Source organism: Dioszegia hungarica (assembly GCF_025882075.1).
Source record: "Dioszegia hungarica strain PDD-24b-2 chromosome Unknown MKK02contig_6, whole genome shotgun sequence".
Classification (NCBI taxonomy): Eukaryota; Fungi; Basidiomycota; class Tremellomycetes; order Tremellales; family Bulleribasidiaceae; genus Dioszegia; species Dioszegia hungarica.
Window position 1 is genome coordinate 922,593 of NW_026515768.1, and position 18,776 is coordinate 941,368.

Sequence of the window (18,776 nt, forward strand, 5' to 3'; positions counted from 1 at the left end):
CCTTTTACCGTCCTCCCATCTGCTCGTCCGAGCAATCCCCACATCTCAGCCCCAGAGCAGTCCACCTTTCTCCAATTTGGAAGACTGGAGACTACGATGGCGCCCCCACCTCCCAGCGAGGGGAATATAAACCCCCCTCGTCGCTCCTATACAGTCTCTGATCTCCTCACCATGCCTCCCTTCCCTCGTTCTCGCTCTGAATCGGCGGTTCCCCAGCAGTCTCCAGGGACGAGGCGGGCGGCTCTGCTCAGCCACTTCCGACCCCATCGTCAGCGCGATGCTGACTCTCCTACCAGTCCGAGAACTCCTCATCCCCTCGAGGCGTCTTTCCACCCCCTCTCACCCGAGGAACTTCGCCAGCGGCTCACCCTCGAGATCTCCCCTACCGCTAGCTCTATCGATCTCGCAACACCCTCCCTCCGCGCTTCGCCTACCAAGGATTGGACCGCTCATCCCCCAAAGCACGACAAGGACGCTCTCCCTATCCACATCGAGAATATTGACGAGGAAGACGATCATATTGTTGTCCTCCCTGCCATCCCTCATCGTCCACTTCTCTCCCGCGGATCCAAGTCTGAGGCCATCATGAGCCGCAACGGACTGGCCGATGGCCGAGCCAAGGTAAGCTTTCTTTGTGCCAATCTGAGCTCTACTGACTCTCAGATCCCCCTTCCCAAGAACCTCCTCTTCATCGAGCCCGGAGTCACCCCCAACTCGGTCAACAACACTCCTACCAATGGCGACCAGAACGACCCCCTCGCTCAAGCCGGCGCTGCCCTTCCCAGCAGGAAGTCCACCGGGGACAGCTCCAAGACTACTACACCCACAGAACAAGCCCCTTCCCGCCCCGCTGTCCAGCCCCTCGAGGACGAGACGATCCACAAGCTCGAGCGGATCGGCAAGATCAACGACCGGGAGAAGCAGCTTCCGCATGTCCATGCCGAGCCGAATGAGTATTATGGTGGGAACCAGGTTTGGAGTCGTGCGAGGACATTCAGTAATGTGAGCTAACACCCAGTCGAGTACATCAGTACTGGATGACATAGCTGACAAGACAGGTCGGAACGGAGGGGTTCAAGAAGGGAAGACCGCAGCATATGGACGGAGAGGTCATTGGTCGGAACCGGAGATTGTCCCACGACGAGATCAGCGCGTCTGCACCGAGGCGGTTCTTGGTCGACGTTGAAGAGACCATGCGGATTGTTCTCGAGCAGGAAGATACCGACGCAAAGTGAGCTAGTCGGTGACTCTATTGGTATTAACACAGCTTACATTCCAGCTTCCAGATCTCGATCTACGACTCTGGACCCAAGCTTCTCGCTCTGGGCACCGCAAGTTCCAATGCGCACAAGTTCTTCGACATCAGGGTCAGCTACTTCATGGACGTACTCCAGTGACTGAGCTGATAATCCAGGGCACCTACATGCTGTCCAACCTGCTCCAAGAGCTCGCCCTCGCCAGAGACTACGGTCGAAAGCGGATCGTCCTGGATGAAGCGCGCCTTGCCGAGAACCCCGTTGACCGTCTTTCTCGGATGATCAAGAACTCATTCTGGAACGCCCTTACCAGGCGGATCGACGGCGAAGGTCTCGAAGTGGCTTGTGCGGACCCAAAGAACCGGAGTCGGGTGTTGAGATCGAGGATTTATGTTCCACACGGCGAGGAGGAGCAGGCGGAGTACTACCGTCAGATGTGAGCTGCCGCAGGCGTCGAGATGAGACCCAGAGCTGACCTTCGTAGCTCGAGAGAAAAGCCCAACCTCAACCTCGAGGTGATCGTTCTCCCTGTTCACTGCGACGAGCCATCATTCGTCAAGACGCTCAACGACTACCCCGGGATTCTCGCTCTGGCTATGCAGAAGAAGGTCGACCCGGTCACCAAGCAGAGCAAGCTCGAGGCGCTCCCTTTCGTCGTCCCTGGTGCCCGATTCAACGAGATGTACTACTGGGACAGTGTAAGTCTGATGCTACGTCATGAGATGCGTGCTGACCAGCAGTATTTCATGGCTCTTGGTCTCTTGGTTGATGGCCGACTCGACCTCGCCATGAGCATTGTCGAACACTGCATCTTCCAAATCAAATACTACAACAAGGTCCTGAACGGAAACCGGACCTACGTGAGTCTAGCCTTATCCGAGTGAGCATAGCTGACGAGCAGTACCTCTGCCGATCCCAGCCCCCCTTCCTCACCGATCTCGCCGTCCAGATCTACAACCAGCACCAGGATCGGGACGCCCTCAAGCCATGGCTCAAACGTGCCATCCAGGCCGCCATCAAGGAGTACCACTGCTACTGGCTGGTCGAGCCTTCGCTGGACGTCAAGTCTGGTCTCTCCCGGTACCGTCCCGTCGGCGAGGGTGTCCCTCCAGAGACCGAGGCCTCCCACTTTACCCACATCCTCCAGCCCTTCGCACAAAAGCTCGGTATCTCGGTCAACGAGTACATTGACGGGTACAACGACAAGACCATCCACGAGCCCGAGCTCGACGAGTACTTTATGCACGACCGAGGGGTGCGCGAGTCGGGACACGATACCTCGTACCGACTTGACCGCAAGTGCGCGGATCTCGCCACCGTCGACCTCAACTCGCTGCTGTACAAGTACGAGTCGGATATCGCCACCGCTATCGAGCAGGTCTTTGGGGATGAGCTTGAACTTGACGACGAGTTTGATCTTACCCCTTGGCCCATCACAGCTGAGGCGTATGCGCCCGGTGCGCCCCGCGAGCGCTCTACATCCCGGAAACAGACCTCGGCCGAGTGGAAGGCGCGTCTCGAGAAGCGGAAGGAGGCGATGAATGAGCTGTGCTGGAACGAGGGGCAGGGGATGTACTTTGACTACGACTGCAAGGCGGAGAAGCAGACGCGGTACGAGTCGGTCACGACCCTCTTCCCGCTCTGGGCGGGGTGTGCGTCCGAGGCGCAGGCGTTCAGGCTGGTCGATTCCGCGCTGCCCAAATTTGAGGTGGCGGGTGGGCTGGTCAGTGGGACAGAGGAGAGTAGGGGGATTATATCGCTCGACAGGCCGAATCGGCAGTGGGGTGAGTTGTCCGTCGTTGGTCGAGGAACTTCAGCTGATATATAGACTACCCATTCGCTTGGCCGCCGCATCAAATTATGGCGTGGGTCGGGCTGGAGCGATACGGGCTCGACGTGCACGCTTCCCGCTTGGCCTATCGATGGGTTTACATGTAAGCTTACTGTGTTTTGACTTGCGCGAAGAAAGAAGCTGACGGATCAGGATGACCCTGTCGTTTGTCGACTTCAACGGTATCGTGCCCGAGAAGTTTGACGCTGTGGAGTTGAGCCACATGGTTGATGCGGAATAGTAAGCTGCTCAGTGCTTGAGGTCGGAAGACGCAGCAGCTGACGACTCAGCGGGAACCAAGGTACCGACTTCCGCTACGTCCCCAGGGAAGGTTTCGGGTGGATGAACTCTGCCTACCAGGTCGGCCTCCAGTTCTTGTCGGTCGGCATGAGGCGAGCTTTGGCTGCTTGCGTTCCCGTAAGTTATCCGATGCTCACACCATACGGTACATAGCTTACCCACCAGCCATGGGTCTTCTTCAACCTCCCCGCGCCCGACTTCCCGTCCGCCCGACGCAGGCGAGCCGAGCGGGAAGAGCGGGAGCTCCAAGCTGCCGCCCAGGGGCAGGGAGGCGAGCCCAAGAAGAGTGTCCACCACGAACCCCCATCGCTCGAGCAGGCGATCGCCAATCTGAAGTTGGAGCATGCGCAGTAAAGGTACTGGAGCGCGGGAACGGTGGGATCGCTTGTTATCGGTTTCTTTCTTTCATTCTTTCTTCTCTTTCACGTATCTTCCACGTCTTCTTTCCACCTTGTAGAATAGCACGCTCTGGATCGGAATACCATCATCATGACCCTCTTTCTACTTTTCTTCCTTCTTTCTACAGAGTAGAGCTGTAAGCTGCACCTTCATTGTCTATGGTATCTATCAAGTCATGCATCGAATGACGCCCATACTACTACAAGCTGCTTTCAGAAATCCTCTATATGGCCAACCATCTCTTGTCCGTTTCGCCATGACCGCGTGGACCGAAATCTCCGCTCGCCTATCACGATTCATCTAACCAAGTCTAGGCGTCCATAATCCCTCACTGTCAAGTCAGCTCAATCCCTTGAGAGTAGAGCAGAACGGCAGACTCACTTGTTAACACCAAACAACTGCGCCCATAGATCCTCCACATTATCGCCCCCGCCTCCCCCTGCTCCATCCTGTCCCATGCCTTCTGCGCCGCCAACTCTACCCATCCCTCCACCCATCCCGCCCCCGCCATTCCCACTCCCGCTGCTCATATCCCTCATCCCGAACAACTCCGGGTTGAGCGCATCGAGGAACGACGCGTCCCACAGCATATCGTCCAGGGCGGCGAGGGGGTTGTAGTCTGCTCCCGATCCCGCAGCCGCGCCGCTTGCGCCTGTGCCTGAGCCGCCAAAGTCAAAGCCGGGCGCGGGGGTGTACCCTGTAGGCTGGTATTGACCTTGACCTTGAGCTGGGGCGGATTGTTGGGTGTTGGTTATAGGGGTGGCGAAGGGATTGAAGGGGGATGCGTTTTCTGAGCCGTGTATCCCCTGATCCAGGTTGAAACCTGGGAGCTGCGCCGACTGGCCGGTGGTGCCATGATGATCGAATTGGCTGCCGCAGCCTCCGGGACGGATGAGCCCATCGCAATTCCGCCCGATCGGGTTCTGGCCTTGGGTACCGGCGGTACCGTATAGAATAGGATCCGAATGAGCCAGTTGGGCCTGCGCCGGAGTCGCGAGCCAGAGATTTGGCGGAGTGACCGGCCTGCTGTAGCTGGATTGAGGGAGGCCCGAGGTTGCAGATGATGCGCCTCCCGATGCCGGGAGACGGTGCGCAAAGTGTCCAGTGTAGCCCGCGGGTGGAGCAGCGGGAGTCGCAAAGGACTCGTGTGTCCGCGCTGGGGTGCTCGAGCTCGATCCGGACGGTGAAGGGCCGGTATGCGCCCTCGTCTTGTTTGACGCCGAGCTAGACTTTCTCGCGAGGTCCGACTGGCTCCCGCTTCGCATGCCAGCACTCGCTTCTGGGTCTGTAGCGGCCCGCTTCCCCCCTCCGCCCCGCTCGACCGTCGGCGGTGGACCGTATCCCGCCTGGGGAACGTCTGGTCCGTCCCCCCGCTCACTCGCCAGCTCAGTGAGCACATCCGTCAGCTTGCCCGCCTGCCTCCACGTCATCTCCATCTCCTTGGTGGCTGCAATACACCTCCTGACATCCAGCATCGCGCGCTCCCTGTCCGCCTTTTGCTGCTTGGCTGAATAGATCGATACGAGGAGAATGACCGCTGCTGTCCACGCAGGGAGTAAAAAGTGGATATTGACCGCTTGACCAGGTAAAGCGCCGAACCGTCTTCCACGGCGGAGGAGCGCGTCGAGGATGTTGGCGATACTCCGTGCGGCGTTGGAGCAGATGGCGAGGGAGGGAAGACCGATTGTTTCCAGCTTGGCAGGAGTGGGGATGAATGGACGGTGTATAAGGATTTGGCAAAAGTAGTATTGCGAGTACAGCATCGCCGACTGCTCGAAGAGCGTCTGGTCTGCCCGTGTAGGATCCCACCGGAGTCCGTCAGGCACCGAATCCGCCCACGCATTCAAGGCCGAGTCGAGCTCGACCACGACGGCGCGCTGCGAGACGGTATCCGCATGGTGCTCCGGCAGCTTGTTGATGGCGTAGATAGTACGCAGGGCGGCTCCCAGCACATGATCCAGCTTGAGCATATGGACGAATGCCGCCACCTTCGGTATGCCCGCCCTCTCCGGCTGGACAAAGTCGGCCTCTGGATCGCCCGTCGACCAGTACTCGTCATCCACCGGTATCGGATAATCGGCGTCAAAGTCCGTGTCCTGCAGAGCGACCGATCGGCCGATGGCGGCGCAGTTGACCCGGTCGATATGGTACAAGCACCAAAACGCGCGATTGTACAGCGCCCGCTCGATCGGGTTGGCGAGTAGGAGGGTGGATCGAACGTGGATACCTATCTCCTGGGCGGACCGTAATCCCAGGCCCGACAAGACCCACATGAGATGCGGGACCGCCGCGCCCTGGAGGAACGCGCAGAAGAGCACCTGTGTCTGGAAATCGTACAGGTTGGGTCCCTGTGCGATACTCCGGCCCATGCGCATGATGGCCCGCATGTAGATCCAGCCGCCAGAGTACCGGATCGTCCCGTCCGCATCTGACTTTAAGCGCTCCTTGCCCTCCTCCGACATGGCCCAATCCCGCGGCCAGAAGACGCGCTCGTCATCGTCGACGAAGCGCGCTCCATTGGCAAAGACCATCAGGCAGACCTTGGCGAACCCGTGGCTGGTCTTGTACGATCCGGCGTCGTACTGCCGCATAAAGATGATCTTGTTGAGGAGGGGGAGGTAGGTGTTGACTTTGTCAAAGTAGGTGTCGATGAGACGCCTGTCGAAGCCTGGTGCGGGCCAGATAGAGTAGTCGACCGGCCGTACACCCTCGTTCGCGACGACCACCTCCCACTCGGGGACTTGCCAGTACTCTTGCCGCTTGATATGCGCGACCCGCTCGAGGAACGCCGTAGGGCCAGCGTCTTGCTTGTACTTGAGCGTGTTGAAAAGGCGGAGGAGGTGCGCGAGGGACGACTTTCCATGGAACCGCCAGGACCCGTCGTGAATGTCCAGGCGGTTCATCGCCTCGGCGACTTGTGCGTGCTCCGCTGCGTCCATCCCGCAATTGCCCTCCTCATCGTCCGGCGGGCGAGAGGGATCCCGCTCATATGTCTGCCATGGGGCAGGACCGAGGACGGTGGAAGCGACGGACGGCGGACCGGCCGCGGGGCTGGAAATGGAGGAGGAGGGTGAGGGCTGGGCGTGGGTGTTGGAGGACGATTTGGAGAGGGCCGCAGTGAGGGGTTTCATCTGGGGATAGGCAGGGATATGGAGGGATTTGAGCGATTCCAGATAGGTCGATTGTTCAAAGTCGTCCCTATCGAGAGCGGGGCCGATGTGTTCTGTCAGGTCGACGCCGGGATGGAGCTGAGGATCAGCAAGGACTTAGATAATGGCAGTAGAGATCTCTCACCTGCTGAAAGAGCCGCTCTAGACGCCCACATCGCTGCTCCAGCGCTTCGACATACCCCTTCGGCGGTCCTCGTCGCTTGGCAGCCTCGACGTAGGTGCACTCCTTGCCGTACTCGTGGCAGTGCGCACATTCTGCTTATCAGCCACTCCCCTTACATGGCTGCCTCTGGCGACTCACTGCTCGTGCTCTGGCTATTCATCGGGCCATCACACTTGATCTTCTTCCTCCGACAGACATCGCACGCCCGCTGCAGAATCAGCATTTCTCCCTTACTTGACTGGAAAGATGGCCAACCTGGATCTTCCTCCTCTTTGCCTCAGCCTCCGTCTCGACCCTCCCTTTACCTCCTGCCCCATCCCCACTCCCGCCCTCACTCCCACCAGCGAACGTGCTCGCTCTCCCCGAAAATCCAGAGCCTGCACCCGAGCCCGAGCCTGGGCCTGGGCCAGAACCGAGCCCATCCGGACTCGTCCGTAAAGGAGATAACTCAGCGTCGGCCGCACCGTACGTCTGCCCATTGCCGACAAGTGGGCCCATGCCCCCTGCGCCTAGGCCCCAGCTAGAGCGCTTGGACCCTCCGCCGTTCCCTCGCCCGTTTGCGAGAATCCGCCCGGTTGTAGGGGAGAGGTCGTTCAAGCTGTCGCTGCTTGGTCCGCCTGACATCCTGAGAGATGGGCGCTGAAGACTTGCTGTGGAGGAACCAATCCAGTAGCTGGGACACGACGGATAGCAGGATTTGACGAGGAGTTGTATGGGGTCGTCGAGTAGCCTTGAGGAGTCGAGGACGAGGAAACCGAAATTGCTGCAAATTAAGAGAGATATCGGCACCGAGGCTTTGTCGACTCGTATGCGCTCGGCGAGACCGAAGATGATCTACTGATTGAGAGATCTCAACCTGTTCGGGGAATGCTGTACCTGCTCGGGGCCCGGCCAGATAGGGAAGCAGATGCGATAAGATCAGGTAGGGAAGATCTGAATCACTCAAAAGGCAGAGGCTGGCAGAGGAGCGGACGACGCTGCGTCGCACGGCATTTTCATATGGCTTGCGGCATGTATGGCCGATGCCCGAACTGAAGCATGTGCTCAAGGCGGCAATAGTCGGTGACTACCGTTGGTGAGGTGAGCAGCTGCAGATCAGCGCGTATATAGCACTCGAGTATGGATGTGAGATCTGCTTGCCGGTCCAGCAGATTGAGGAAGGGCCTGACTTTAACGAGGCTACTGTAACAGAGATGCATTGACAATACGAACAGGTTGGAATTTTCCCTACGAGCCAACTAGAGCGCTAGAGTACTTACTCTACAGCAGGTACGAGTATTCTACGACTGGACTACGCTCGCTGATTACAGTATGGGAACTAGGAATCAAATCAGACTAATAAGTACAGGAGAAAAAGAGAGACGATGGTGGTGTGGTGGTGATGTTGAGAGGAGAAGAGAGGAAAAGAGGAAGACTCAGCCAGAGGTGGTGTTCACCTCTCCCCAGAACATTCAGTGCCCGCGCCCGAATACCCACCTATATACTACAAGCTATCGACAAATTTTACTACGGCTACCTACTATCAACCTACGTCTTGACGAGTTGGCCTCGTTATATACCTACAAACCCTACGGCGCTAGACTAGACTATGGACCTACATAGCTATCTATACTAGCCCGCTCCCCTAGGCCCTGGGCGACACCGGCCTAGAAGAACTGGGACGCAAAGGCCGGGAACTGCGATGCGATCTGGGGGATGAACCTGAGGTGTCAGCTCGCGCAGGATGTCCAGCAGAAAGAGCGTACGACGCAGCTCCGATGCCCAGACCAAACATGACTGCGCCCCAGGCAATCTTGCGCCCTGCAGCCCCGCCTCCACCGACCACATCCACCTTCTTGTTGGCCCGAATGACACGCTCGGTGCGCCCACTGACACCGCCCGAGATCATCACCTCATCCTCCTCTCCCGCTGCCCGCTTGCGCCCGCGCGTGTCCGCAGGCATATCCACACCCTGGTCCTCGAGCTCCTGGCCCGACGCCGACCGCAGCTGAAGCTCCCGCCGAAGGTCAATGACCATCTGCTTGGCTTGGGCGATCTCGGCATTCATCTCGGCCGTGGAGGAGGCGGGGCCAGTGATGGTCGTGGTGGCTTCGACGGTGATGTGACGCTCGTCCTCGAGCGAGTAGGGAGGGGCGGCACTAGCGGAGCGAGCGGGAGAGGCGACACTAGCGGAGCGGGCGGGAGATGCGTTGCGCGCGCGCTTGGCAGCGGGTTCAGAAACGGGAGCGGCCAGTGATGGGATAGCCGAAGCTGGGCGTGGAGCCTTGAGCTCGTCCGAGGCGATCTGGGAGCGTTGAGATTTGCGGTATGCGACGTTGGGATCGGGGTGGGCGCGTGCAAGGGCCTGAACGTCAGCCCGGAGCATTGCGATAACCCAGTACACTTACAGTGATAAGCTCCATCAGGCCGTAGGCGGGCGCAATGTGGATAGCGAGGTGGCGAGATACCCTGACTGTCAGCGGTGTCTCAACACCTCCGAACGTCCAAACTCACCATTGCCCGGCCAGTCGGACCGCAGTGCAATCACGGCCGCCATTCATATTGCGGGTGTCAAAGCTGGAGCGGACCCACTCCATCTCACGTCTCTCCTCCTCTTCGGATGCGCCCGGGAAGGCGACCTTGTACATGGTAGTGAGCGAGATGGCGTCGGTGTCGTACCGGCGAAGGATGAAAGCATGGCTATTGTTGGGCTTGAAGGTAAGCCGAGCCCTCAGATACAGAGCAGTAAAAGAGAGGGGCAACTTACGGTGGGAACCTTAATGCGCCCTACGACAATCTCCCGGTTCTCCCGGACGATCGTCTGGAACTTGACGATACAGCTGTCCTCGTTCACTGCCCGTCAGCTTCGCTTAGCATTCGATCCAGTGAATGGACTCACGCTCTCCGAGATAGGCATTACGCTTCTCCTCAGGCAGCTTGGGCCTGTTGACGCTCTGGGGCATCGGCGTCAAGTCATAGTCCGCCCTCGACGCGTCCACGGGAATGGGCGCAGGGTTCGCAACCTGTGCATTACCAGAGTACGGCGGAGGCGGGACCGAGCGGGTGAATGAGAGAAGCTCGTCGTCCATCTGAGCGCGGTAGGCGACTTGGTCGGTTGGGTTCATGGTTGAATGCAAGAGGAATGGAGGGGCGGAAGAGGAGGGTGTTTATACGAGTTCGAAGTGATTGGATTGGTGAAAGGGACGAGCTGGAAGTCGGTGCCTGTCCTTGTCTCCGCGTGATCTGATTCGAGTCTTCTCTGAGAGTGTGGGACGTGTGATACCCTGTAGCTGTGTAGGCTATGCTATGTGGTGAGCTATAGCTGTGTGATGTATAGTCGTCGAGAGGAAGGCGAACAATAGGGAGGGTCAACTTGAAACGCCACCCAACTCCTCACTGTATCGCACATAAAGGTAACCCCGGCGGCGATATCCGAATGTGGCGCGTTTCACCTGTCCCGGGGACCCCACAGCTTTAAATTTCCAGCTGCCAAGTGAAGATTTCCAGCAGAGCCACCCATACAACCACCACTATCTCACCTCTAACCCACCCCATCCCCAATCAGACTTCACTACCATGCCCAAATCAAAGCGCAACAAGGTCACATCCCTGACCAAGACACCCTCGCGAACGACCAAATCCGCCAAGCACGCATTGAGCACCGAGATCCAGAATGAGATTGACAAGTACGACCATGTCTGGTTGTTCTCGGTGGGCGATATGAGAAATGAGAGTCTCAAGGAGGTACGGAGTCAGTGGAGGGGGACAGGGAGGTTATTTATGGCGAAAGGGAAGGTGATGCAGAAGGCGTTGGGAGAGGGGGAAGGGGGAGAGTATGCAGAGGGGTTGGGAGAGGTTAGTAAGGTGAGTAGGCAAGGCTATCGAGGAGTGAAGAGAGTGTGGCGGGATGAAGGGAAGCGAAGAGCGTTGGGTGATGAGGAAGATTGTGGTGGGAGGAGGACGATCAGCCGGGGGAGCATCCCCCACCGGCATTTCAATACCTCCAATTTCTGCCCATGTTCCACCTCTCTGCTGGGCTCCCGCTGACCCCCAGCGCATATCAGGCCAGATGGGCCTCTTCCTCACCTCCCACCCCCCAGCCGACACCCTCGACTGGTTCGCCTCCTTCCACCGTCCCGAATACGCCCGCCAACACTTCATCTCCACCCGCACCATCACCCTTCCCGCCGGACCTATCCTCTCCCCACTCACCGACGACGCCTCGGGCGACCCCTTCCCCCACTCGATGGAGCCGCAGTTCCGGCAACTGGGGCTCAAGACGACGCTGGTGAAGGGTGTGCCGAGCTTGATGGATGAGCACGTGCTGTGCAGGGAGGGGGAGAAGTTGACGAGTGAAAAGTGCAGGATTTTGAAGTTGCTGGGTGTGCAGATGGCCGTAAGTTCTATTCCGGTGAGAGTGGCGGGTGTGCGAGTAGGCAGAGACCGAGGCAGATTGAATCAGGGATGCAGTGGCTAGGCGGTGTCAAGGAGAGGAGGGTGTTCTCAATGCTTGCGACATCGGATCCATTCGGGGCAGTGCTGACCTGCAGGAATTCCGGATACATCTCGGCAGCAGGTGGACCAAGGGCGAAGGCTTTGTTCCCGGGAACGACGTGCCGCTTCCTGTCCAGGACGGCGACATGGACGAGGACTAGATCGCTCCTTAAACTCTCGGGAGTAGAGTGCTGTTTCGACAACTGTGTACTGCATCATCTAGATTTGGGCTTAAGCGACATGTAACGATTCTCTACGCCTGTTAGACATCGCGGTTTGCGGGCGCAGCTGATGCTACTTTACTGAGTAATCGGTGACTTGCCTCAGCGACACTTCAGTCATCAAGCATCAAGCTACAACGACCCTCGTCTAGTCTACAACCCTACAGATCTGCACCCGACCCCTCAAAACACATCCTCGCCCGTCATCGCCCCCTTCTTGAACTCCTCAAACCGTACGACCCGTTCCTCCCTCCTCGCCTTCTCCGCCGCAAACACCAACAAATGCGAATTGAGCACCTCCTCGGGCGTCACGCCAAGCACCGCCTGATCACCCTCCGCTACGGCCTGGACGAATGCGCGGGAGAGGCCCAGGTCGCCGCCGCCGTGTCCCCCGCCCTCGTTTGGCGGGTTATGTACGGTCTTGGTGCGCGTCAAGAAGTCAAACACAGTCTGTCACTCAGCAGACCCCCCGCGGATCACGGAAAGACGGGTACGTACAAAGTTGACCATATCGCCCACAAGCTCGCCTTTTGTGCCCTGTATTCTCGTCCCGCGATCACATACCGCCTCCGTGACTGCTCATCAGCCCCACCACCTCCTGACCACACGCTTGACGGACCGGACTCACAAGCGCTCATCGTCATACTCGCCGTGACGCCCCCCTCATACTCAATATTCACCACCTGATGATCGACCACGTCGTTCCCCGCTTCATACACGCACCGTCCATACGGACTGGTCTTGAGCGCCTCGGTGACATTCTCAATATCCAGCACATCCGCATCGACGACATGCCGCGCCCATCTCTCGCGGTCCTCTGTCTGGCTCAACGGCTCCACATAGATCTTCTTGGCGGACCAGACGCACTGCGCTTCGTACGGACACTCCAAGCACCGCGTGGCCCCGCCGGCGTCTTTGGGCTTTTTGGACCGCTTAAAGTGCCCGATCGAGCCGAACGAGTGGACCTTGACGGGTGTGAGGCCAGAGAGGTAGTACGAGAGAATATCGATATCGTGGCATGATTTTGACATGAGTGCGAAGGTCGTCTCGGCCTCCCGGCCCCAATTGCCCCGGACGTAGGAATGCGCGAAGTGCTGGTTTCCGACAGGCTCGATGTGCTGGATGTTGATGATCTCGCCGAGGGCGCCCGAGTCGATCACGGCTTTCACAGCGCGGTTGTAGGGTGAGTAGCGGAGAACTAGGCGTCAGTGAAGTGTTCCGTCACACCAGGATCAAGGCAGATGCTTACCGTGTCCAACGCCAAAGATAGTCCCAGGTTGAGCCTGTACATCCTTCACCGTCTGCACACAGTGCTCCACCTTCGTAGCCATAGGTTTCTCGCACAGGATATGATACCCCAGCTTGGCACATTCGGACACTACCTCAGCGTGTAGGTCGTCCTGCCTGTCAGCTCCCACCTTCTACCTCCAACACAGAAGAGCACAAACCAGAACGCAGACCGTCACCGCGTCGGCGATCCTCCCCTTTGCTAACATCTCCTTCCAGTCCGGGAACTGCATCTCGGGCGTTATACTGCTCCGTCAGCCATCTTCAAAGCGCTTTATAGCTACACACACCTATGAGCACGAGACGTGACCTTGCGGCGATGCGGTCTCGGCTCAGCTACAGCTACAACCTTCATCGCGTCCGGCCGCTGCAGCGCGTACTCGGCGTATATCTATTCAATCAGCTCCAGGACTTTACTTGCGAGCGGAGCCACTCACCTGTCCGCGCTGCCCTGCACCTATCACAGCTACAGTCACACACTTCGTCAAGCCTTTGACGCCGCTGGTCTCGCCTAAACCGTTCACGACACTGCCGTTCCCGCGCGGGATGTCGATTTCTGCCATGTCTACAGGATCGTCAAGGGCTGGGGCCGGACAAGCACGTAGTCAGTCTCACGATACGCCCTTGTAGCAGTGCTATCGTGTTGCGCTGCAGATGAAGATTGAGGTTGACAACCGATGATACCGGCCAGTAACGGGCCGTACTCCCCCCACCCTCACTTGTTCCCCACCCTCCCCCACCTGCCGCCGACCAATCAAACCTCCCCTATTTCCCCTTTCGCCGCTCTTCCCGAGCTCGTATCTCCCGACCCGAATCGCATCTGATCTAACCATTTCCAGCATCTTTCGGCCTTCTATCCCGGTCCGGCGCCACACCCAAAAGATAAGGAATAGCCACCGGCTCCTGCAAGCAGCACTGCAGCAGCGGGCGCAGGGATCTCTCGGCTCTCGGCCAACACGCCGCATTCGCATTCGCGCGGTTACAGCAGCTCTTGTGACCGTGACCCCCGCGGTTTGTTATTGCGGGAGAGGGGCACATGGTATGCGCCTTGCATGGCAGTATTCCGGGGGATCTGGGGTATATAGTCTGAGCCCCAACATCGCCCCCACTCTTGCTATCTGCCCTTATCTCTGCGACGCCGTGATTCCGCTGTACATATAAACACTCGAGTCTCGACTCTGCGCTTGGTCCTCCCGTCCCCCTCAACTCCATTTACTGTGTATAGGCCTCCAGTGCTCTGACGCCAAGATGGTCAATCTCGCCGCTATCAAGGTCGGCAATGTACGGTGTGAGCTGCTCGTCTCCTCCTTCTAGGGACTTCGAGTCTCAACAAGCTGACAGCTAGATAACTCCCCCACGACCCAGGTCGTCATCGTCGGCTTTGTCTGTTTCTGCTCCGTCGGCATGTTCTCCGCCATCTCGTATGTCCCCCGCGTACAGACCTACCCGCTTCAGCTGACGAGACTAGCAATCTGGGTGCAGGTGGAACGCAAGACCCGCAATTGTCATCTACGGCAAACGCGACGCTCTATGCGTGCTTCGCTATTATGGGCTTCTTTGCGGGATCCGTCAATGTAAGTCCGGTCGTGTGACCCAACATTCAGGAGAGGGCGGTGCCAATGCTTGCAGAACATTCTTGGGCCGCGCTTGACGCTGAGTCTCGGAACGAGCGGGTATTCGCTGTATATCGGATGTGAGTTGCTATTTTATGATGGATGGGCAGCGGAACTGATGAGATAGCGCTTTGGTGTTACCAAGTCAATGGGACTCGTTCCTTCCTGATCGCTGCTGGTGAGCCTCTTCTACGGAGATCTCAGGACCTGTAATGACAACACAGGTGCCATCCTCGGTATCACCGCCGCCCTCCTCTGGTCCGCACAAGGCAGTGTCATGATGTACGCCCTACCCACCTTCGCCCCCGTATTCAGCGCTCATGCCCCAGGTCATACCCACTCGAAAAAGACAAAGGCCGAGCGTTCAGTATCTTCTGGATGATTTTCCAATCGGGCACCCTCGTCGGGTCCGCCATCGCCCTCGGTATCCAGGCCAACTCGACCCTCCCTACCGTGTCCACCTCGGTCTACGTCGCATTCATGATCATCATGCTCACGTCGATCGCTACGAGCTGGCTCATCCTCCCCCCCAACTCGGTCGTCCGGGGCGACGGGACGGTCGTGGAGCTCACAGCGGCCCTAGGCCCCAGGGAGGAGTTTTCGCATTTCTTGAAGCTGTTCAAGGACAAGAGGGTGGTCGCTCTCTTCCCTGTCTGCTTTGCCTCCAACTACTGTACGTAGTGTTTCTTCTCGATGGACAAAGCTGATATTTATACAGTCTACGCATACCAAGGCGCCATCACCGTACACCTCTTCAATGGCCGTACTCGCGCCCTCACTGCCCTCGTTACAGGTCTCGGCTCCATCCTCGGCGCCCTCTTCCTCGGTGTCCTCATTGACAAGCTCCCCTTCCGACGCAGGATGCGCTCCTTCATCGCCCTTGCGGCCGTCACTGCCCTCGCATTAGGGATCTGGATTGGCGGACTCGTCCTCCAGGTTCAGTTCACCAGGCAGAGCGTGCCGCCCGTATGGGACTGGACAGACAAAGCTGCGATCGGGCCGATCATCCTTCTCGGCGCTTGTAAGTCATCATCGGGCGAGTGTAGCTGGCCAAGCTGACAAGCAGACTACTTTGGTGACGCAGCCTACCAAGGTCTCGCATACTATACCATGTCAGCCATGTCCAACGACGCCTTCCGTCTTGCCAGATTGGCGGGGTACTACAAGGGTGTCCAGTCAGCCGGTGGTGCCGTCTCGTATGTCCCTTCTCAACTTCCACTTGAAGCATAGTTGACAGGCAGATTCGGCATGGACGCAGTCGCCACCCCTTACCTGACCGAACACCTGGTCTCGTGGCTGCTCCTCCTCTTTTCCCTCCCATTCATGTTCTACGTCCTCTACATGACCCCCGATACCAACTACGACACCGAGTCGGTGTACCACGTCGAGGATGTCGCGGATGAGAAGATGGGCGGGGCGGCGATGCCCAAGGGGCACCACGCGGATGAGCATGTCCAGGTGGCGAACATGACGAGGGATGGGGAGGTGGATCAGAAGGCGTACTAGGTGTGGTCGGAGGAGGGCGGGGGTTAGTGTCTTGTTTTCGGACGCTTTGGTGGGTGCGTGTTGTCATTTGGGGTAATCCTTGTACATCGACAGAAAGTGAGATGGTCACATGCAGACAGGGTTTGGCTTGCCAAATTCAGCCACGAGAGGAGGGTTGATGGTCACCACGACAAGAACACAAGGTATTTCATACGAACTATGCACAACAAGACCAGAGCTACAAATCAACAAGACAACTATGCACATGGGCTGGACTAGGCCCGACTACTCCTCCTCCTGCCTCAAAGGTCCTCGCGGTCCGGCCAATATAGCCCCTCCGCCCCTTCCCTCTGATCTCACCTCGACATACTGGGCACCCCAGATCCCGCATGGCACTGATCCCCGCCCCAGATCCCTCCCCAACATACAACTGATACCGCCTCATGATCCCCCTCGACCGTGCTTCAATGACTCCTCTTCCTCCCTACTCTCCCAAATTATATGGCTAGGCCAGCTTACGCCTTGACCTTCTGCCTCTCCCGCGCCGCCTTGAGCTCATCGAGCTGGCTCCTCCTCCGCTCCCCCTGCTCCGCTGCACTCTGCCGCCTCTCTGACTCTCGCTTGCTCGGGCCGGCACCAGCACCCATTTTGAGCTCCTCAAGCTCTTTACTGAGCTCCTTCCCCTTTCTCGCAGCGACGGGACGCTCGTATGGCTTGGTCACCTTGCCCTTCCCCTTGGACCCGCCCGAGGTGGATCGAGTAGACCGGCGGGATGCGAGCGACTCGACTGATTGGGTCGTCGCGATGGATGAGTGGGAGAGGTCGTCGCTTTCGCTAGTCTGATCCGCCGTAGTGATGCTCGACCCAGAAGGGGAGTCGGTCCTAGCGGGACGTGGGATGGCGGCGGGCGCTTCCCGGTAGGTCTGGCTAGAGAGCTCCTCGACCGGATCGAGAAGCATAGCTTCGACCTTGCCGTCGCTATCCTCGTCCGAAAGCTCGCTCATGTCCGAACTTCCGTCCATCTCCTCCAGGAGGATCTCGACCGCCCCGCCAACGTCGCCTTTGGCTCGCGCGAGTATATTGGTGATGTGGTCCGCCGAGAACGCGTGTCCCGTAGGAAGCGAGGCTTGGACCAACGCGACTTTAGCGGACGCGCTCTTGTCCGGGCCCGGAACAGGCATCTCGCCCCGCGCGATCCGGGCCGACTCGCTGAGGTCCTTTTCGTGTGGAAGTGCGAGGCGGTCCTCAACTTCGGCAGGCCCGCGCTCCCGATCCCCCTTGCGGCGGATAGACTGGTAGTGCTCTGCATCGTTGAAGAGGGCCAGCCAGAGCATGGTGCGACCCTCACGGGTGTCGGGAAGGTACTCGGCGAGGGCGGTAGCGTACATGGGGGATGAAGGGGGTGGAGCCGCTGGGGTCGCGAGAAGGCATGTTGTGGCGGACCGAGTGCGCCGACGTTGCCTTCCTGGGGGTTGTGGTGTGGCCGGGGCTGGGACCGCGCCCGACTGGGACTCGACAGGGGCAAGTGGAGGGGCTTCTGGCTCAGGGGTCGCTACGGGAGCGGTGGAGGGGTCGACCGTACAGGGAATAGTCTCCGAGTGCTGCTTGTCAGCCTAATCCAAAATGAAGGTCTAGACACTCACGTCCTTGTGGATGATGCGAATATCCCGCTTGAGCCACCTTGCCGCCGCGATCACCTCCAATTCGCTCGCATATTGACCTGAATGTCAGCAAAAGCCTCGTCTCAGAAACGGGTGGACATACCCGACTTCCGCATCCTCTTGACATATCCCGCATAGTCCTCTCCATCCATAAACGAGCAGTACGACGCCCAGTACCCCAGATCCGCCTCGTGCGCCTCGAGATAGTCGCACGTAAACTTGCGCATCTCGGGGTGACGCTTTTGATCGCCGTATATCTGATCCGAGAGGGCGCGGAAGAGGCAATTCCCATCCCCCTCGACATCCCGCAACGCCAAGTTCAAACGAGCCACCTCGGACTTGACCGCCTGCTCTTCAAGTTTGAGCTTGTCGAGGTCGGTGAAGGGAGTTGCGCGGGAGGAACGCGTCTTGACCCGGGATGCAGTGGGGACTTCGAGCCGCCGGGAGCTGCCGGGTGGCTGGGACTTTCCTTTGCCTCGGGCGCCGCCGCGGAGGCGAAGGGGAGCGGTGGAAGGGGAGGTAAACAGGGGGAGGAAGAAGGGGGCGCAGGCATATCGCCGATCGCGACTGGATGGGCCTGGGGTTGGGTCGGGTGATAGGGGGGTAAAGGGAGATTGGTCCCTCATGTCGCAGAGGTGGGCGGTGATACCACTGGGATGGGGTATCGGAGTCTTCAATGTGAAGGATGATGGACAGAGGAGGAGGTAGAAATCGAGAATGAAAAGAAGGCGGGAAAGCTGACGGTTGTTTTGAGCCGTGGCGGGTCGTTGGAGTGGCGTTGTTTGAGTGTATTTACTGCGGTATGGCTGATGCCGGGTGTATGCTGCCGGTATGATATCTGATGCTGCTGCGTGTGTACAAGGAGGCTGGCCGTATGCTGTGTCTTGTGTGTATGGTATATGAGTGAAAGGTACAAG

General features: G+C 58.5%; 7 protein-coding genes across 7 annotated transcripts; 3 read left to right on the plus strand and 4 right to left on the minus strand.

The window, feature by feature from the left end:
* Nucleotides 1–585: 585 nt before the first annotated feature.
* On the plus strand, nt 586–3,741 carry MKK02DRAFT_22595 (putative Alpha,alpha-trehalase; the record flags this gene model as incomplete). The annotated part of the gene is made up of 11 exons (XM_053086592.1): nt 586–1,002; nt 1,059–1,231; nt 1,280–1,367; nt 1,415–1,692; nt 1,741–1,954; nt 1,997–2,116; nt 2,158–3,040; nt 3,085–3,190; nt 3,241–3,327; nt 3,378–3,504; nt 3,553–3,741. The coding sequence occupies 11 exons, from the start codon at nt 586–588 to the stop codon at nt 3,739–3,741; spliced, it is 2,682 nt and encodes an 893-aa protein (XP_052947902.1).
* Nucleotides 3,742–5,159: 1,418 nt separating this feature from the next.
* On the minus strand, nt 5,160–7,342 carry MKK02DRAFT_23397 (fungal-specific transcription factor domain-containing protein; the record flags this gene model as incomplete). Its single annotated transcript, XM_053086727.1, has 3 exons — nt 5,160–7,034; nt 7,081–7,211; nt 7,258–7,342. Coding segments are annotated over 3 exons (2,091 nt in total), but the record flags the coding sequence as incomplete, so codon positions are not given.
* Nucleotides 7,343–8,765: 1,423 nt separating this feature from the next.
* Nucleotides 8,766–10,223, minus strand: MKK02DRAFT_31620 (uncharacterized protein; the record flags this gene model as incomplete). The annotated part of the gene is made up of 6 exons (XM_053088344.1): nt 8,766–8,820; nt 8,865–9,463; nt 9,507–9,567; nt 9,613–9,809; nt 9,866–9,951; nt 9,998–10,223. 6 exons carry the CDS (start codon nt 10,221–10,223, stop codon nt 8,766–8,768), a joined length of 1,224 nt encoding a protein of 407 aa, XP_052947904.1.
* A 451-nt stretch (nt 10,224–10,674) lies between these two features.
* Nucleotides 10,675–11,753, plus strand: MKK02DRAFT_42516 (putative ribosomal protein; the record flags this gene model as incomplete). The annotated part of the gene is made up of 4 exons (XM_053092030.1): nt 10,675–10,962; nt 11,153–11,494; nt 11,551–11,595; nt 11,649–11,753. The coding sequence occupies 4 exons, from the start codon at nt 10,675–10,677 to the stop codon at nt 11,751–11,753; spliced, it is 780 nt and encodes a 259-aa protein (XP_052947905.1).
* A 243-nt stretch (nt 11,754–11,996) lies between these two features.
* MKK02DRAFT_23237 (streptomycin biosynthesis protein StrI) lies at nt 11,997–13,663 on the minus strand (the record flags this gene model as incomplete). Its single annotated transcript, XM_053086694.1, has 7 exons — nt 11,997–12,263; nt 12,312–12,388; nt 12,442–13,011; nt 13,063–13,213; nt 13,262–13,346; nt 13,391–13,491; nt 13,538–13,663. The coding sequence occupies 7 exons, from the start codon at nt 13,661–13,663 to the stop codon at nt 11,997–11,999; spliced, it is 1,377 nt and encodes a 458-aa protein (XP_052947906.1).
* A 685-nt stretch (nt 13,664–14,348) lies between these two features.
* MKK02DRAFT_36035 (putative DUF895 domain membrane protein) lies at nt 14,349–16,219 on the plus strand (the record flags this gene model as incomplete). The annotated part of the gene is made up of 10 exons (XM_053089332.1): nt 14,349–14,388; nt 14,446–14,521; nt 14,569–14,674; nt 14,730–14,793; nt 14,841–14,891; nt 14,938–14,995; nt 15,043–15,386; nt 15,432–15,734; nt 15,780–15,909; nt 15,955–16,219. The coding sequence occupies 10 exons, from the start codon at nt 14,349–14,351 to the stop codon at nt 16,217–16,219; spliced, it is 1,437 nt and encodes a 478-aa protein (XP_052947907.1).
* A 494-nt stretch (nt 16,220–16,713) lies between these two features.
* MKK02DRAFT_31624 (uncharacterized protein) lies at nt 16,714–18,485 on the minus strand (the record flags this gene model as incomplete). The annotated part of the gene is made up of 3 exons (XM_053088345.1): nt 16,714–17,799; nt 17,842–17,918; nt 17,963–18,485. The coding sequence occupies 3 exons, from the start codon at nt 18,483–18,485 to the stop codon at nt 16,714–16,716; spliced, it is 1,686 nt and encodes a 561-aa protein (XP_052947908.1).
* Nucleotides 18,486–18,776: the final 291 nt, after the last annotated feature.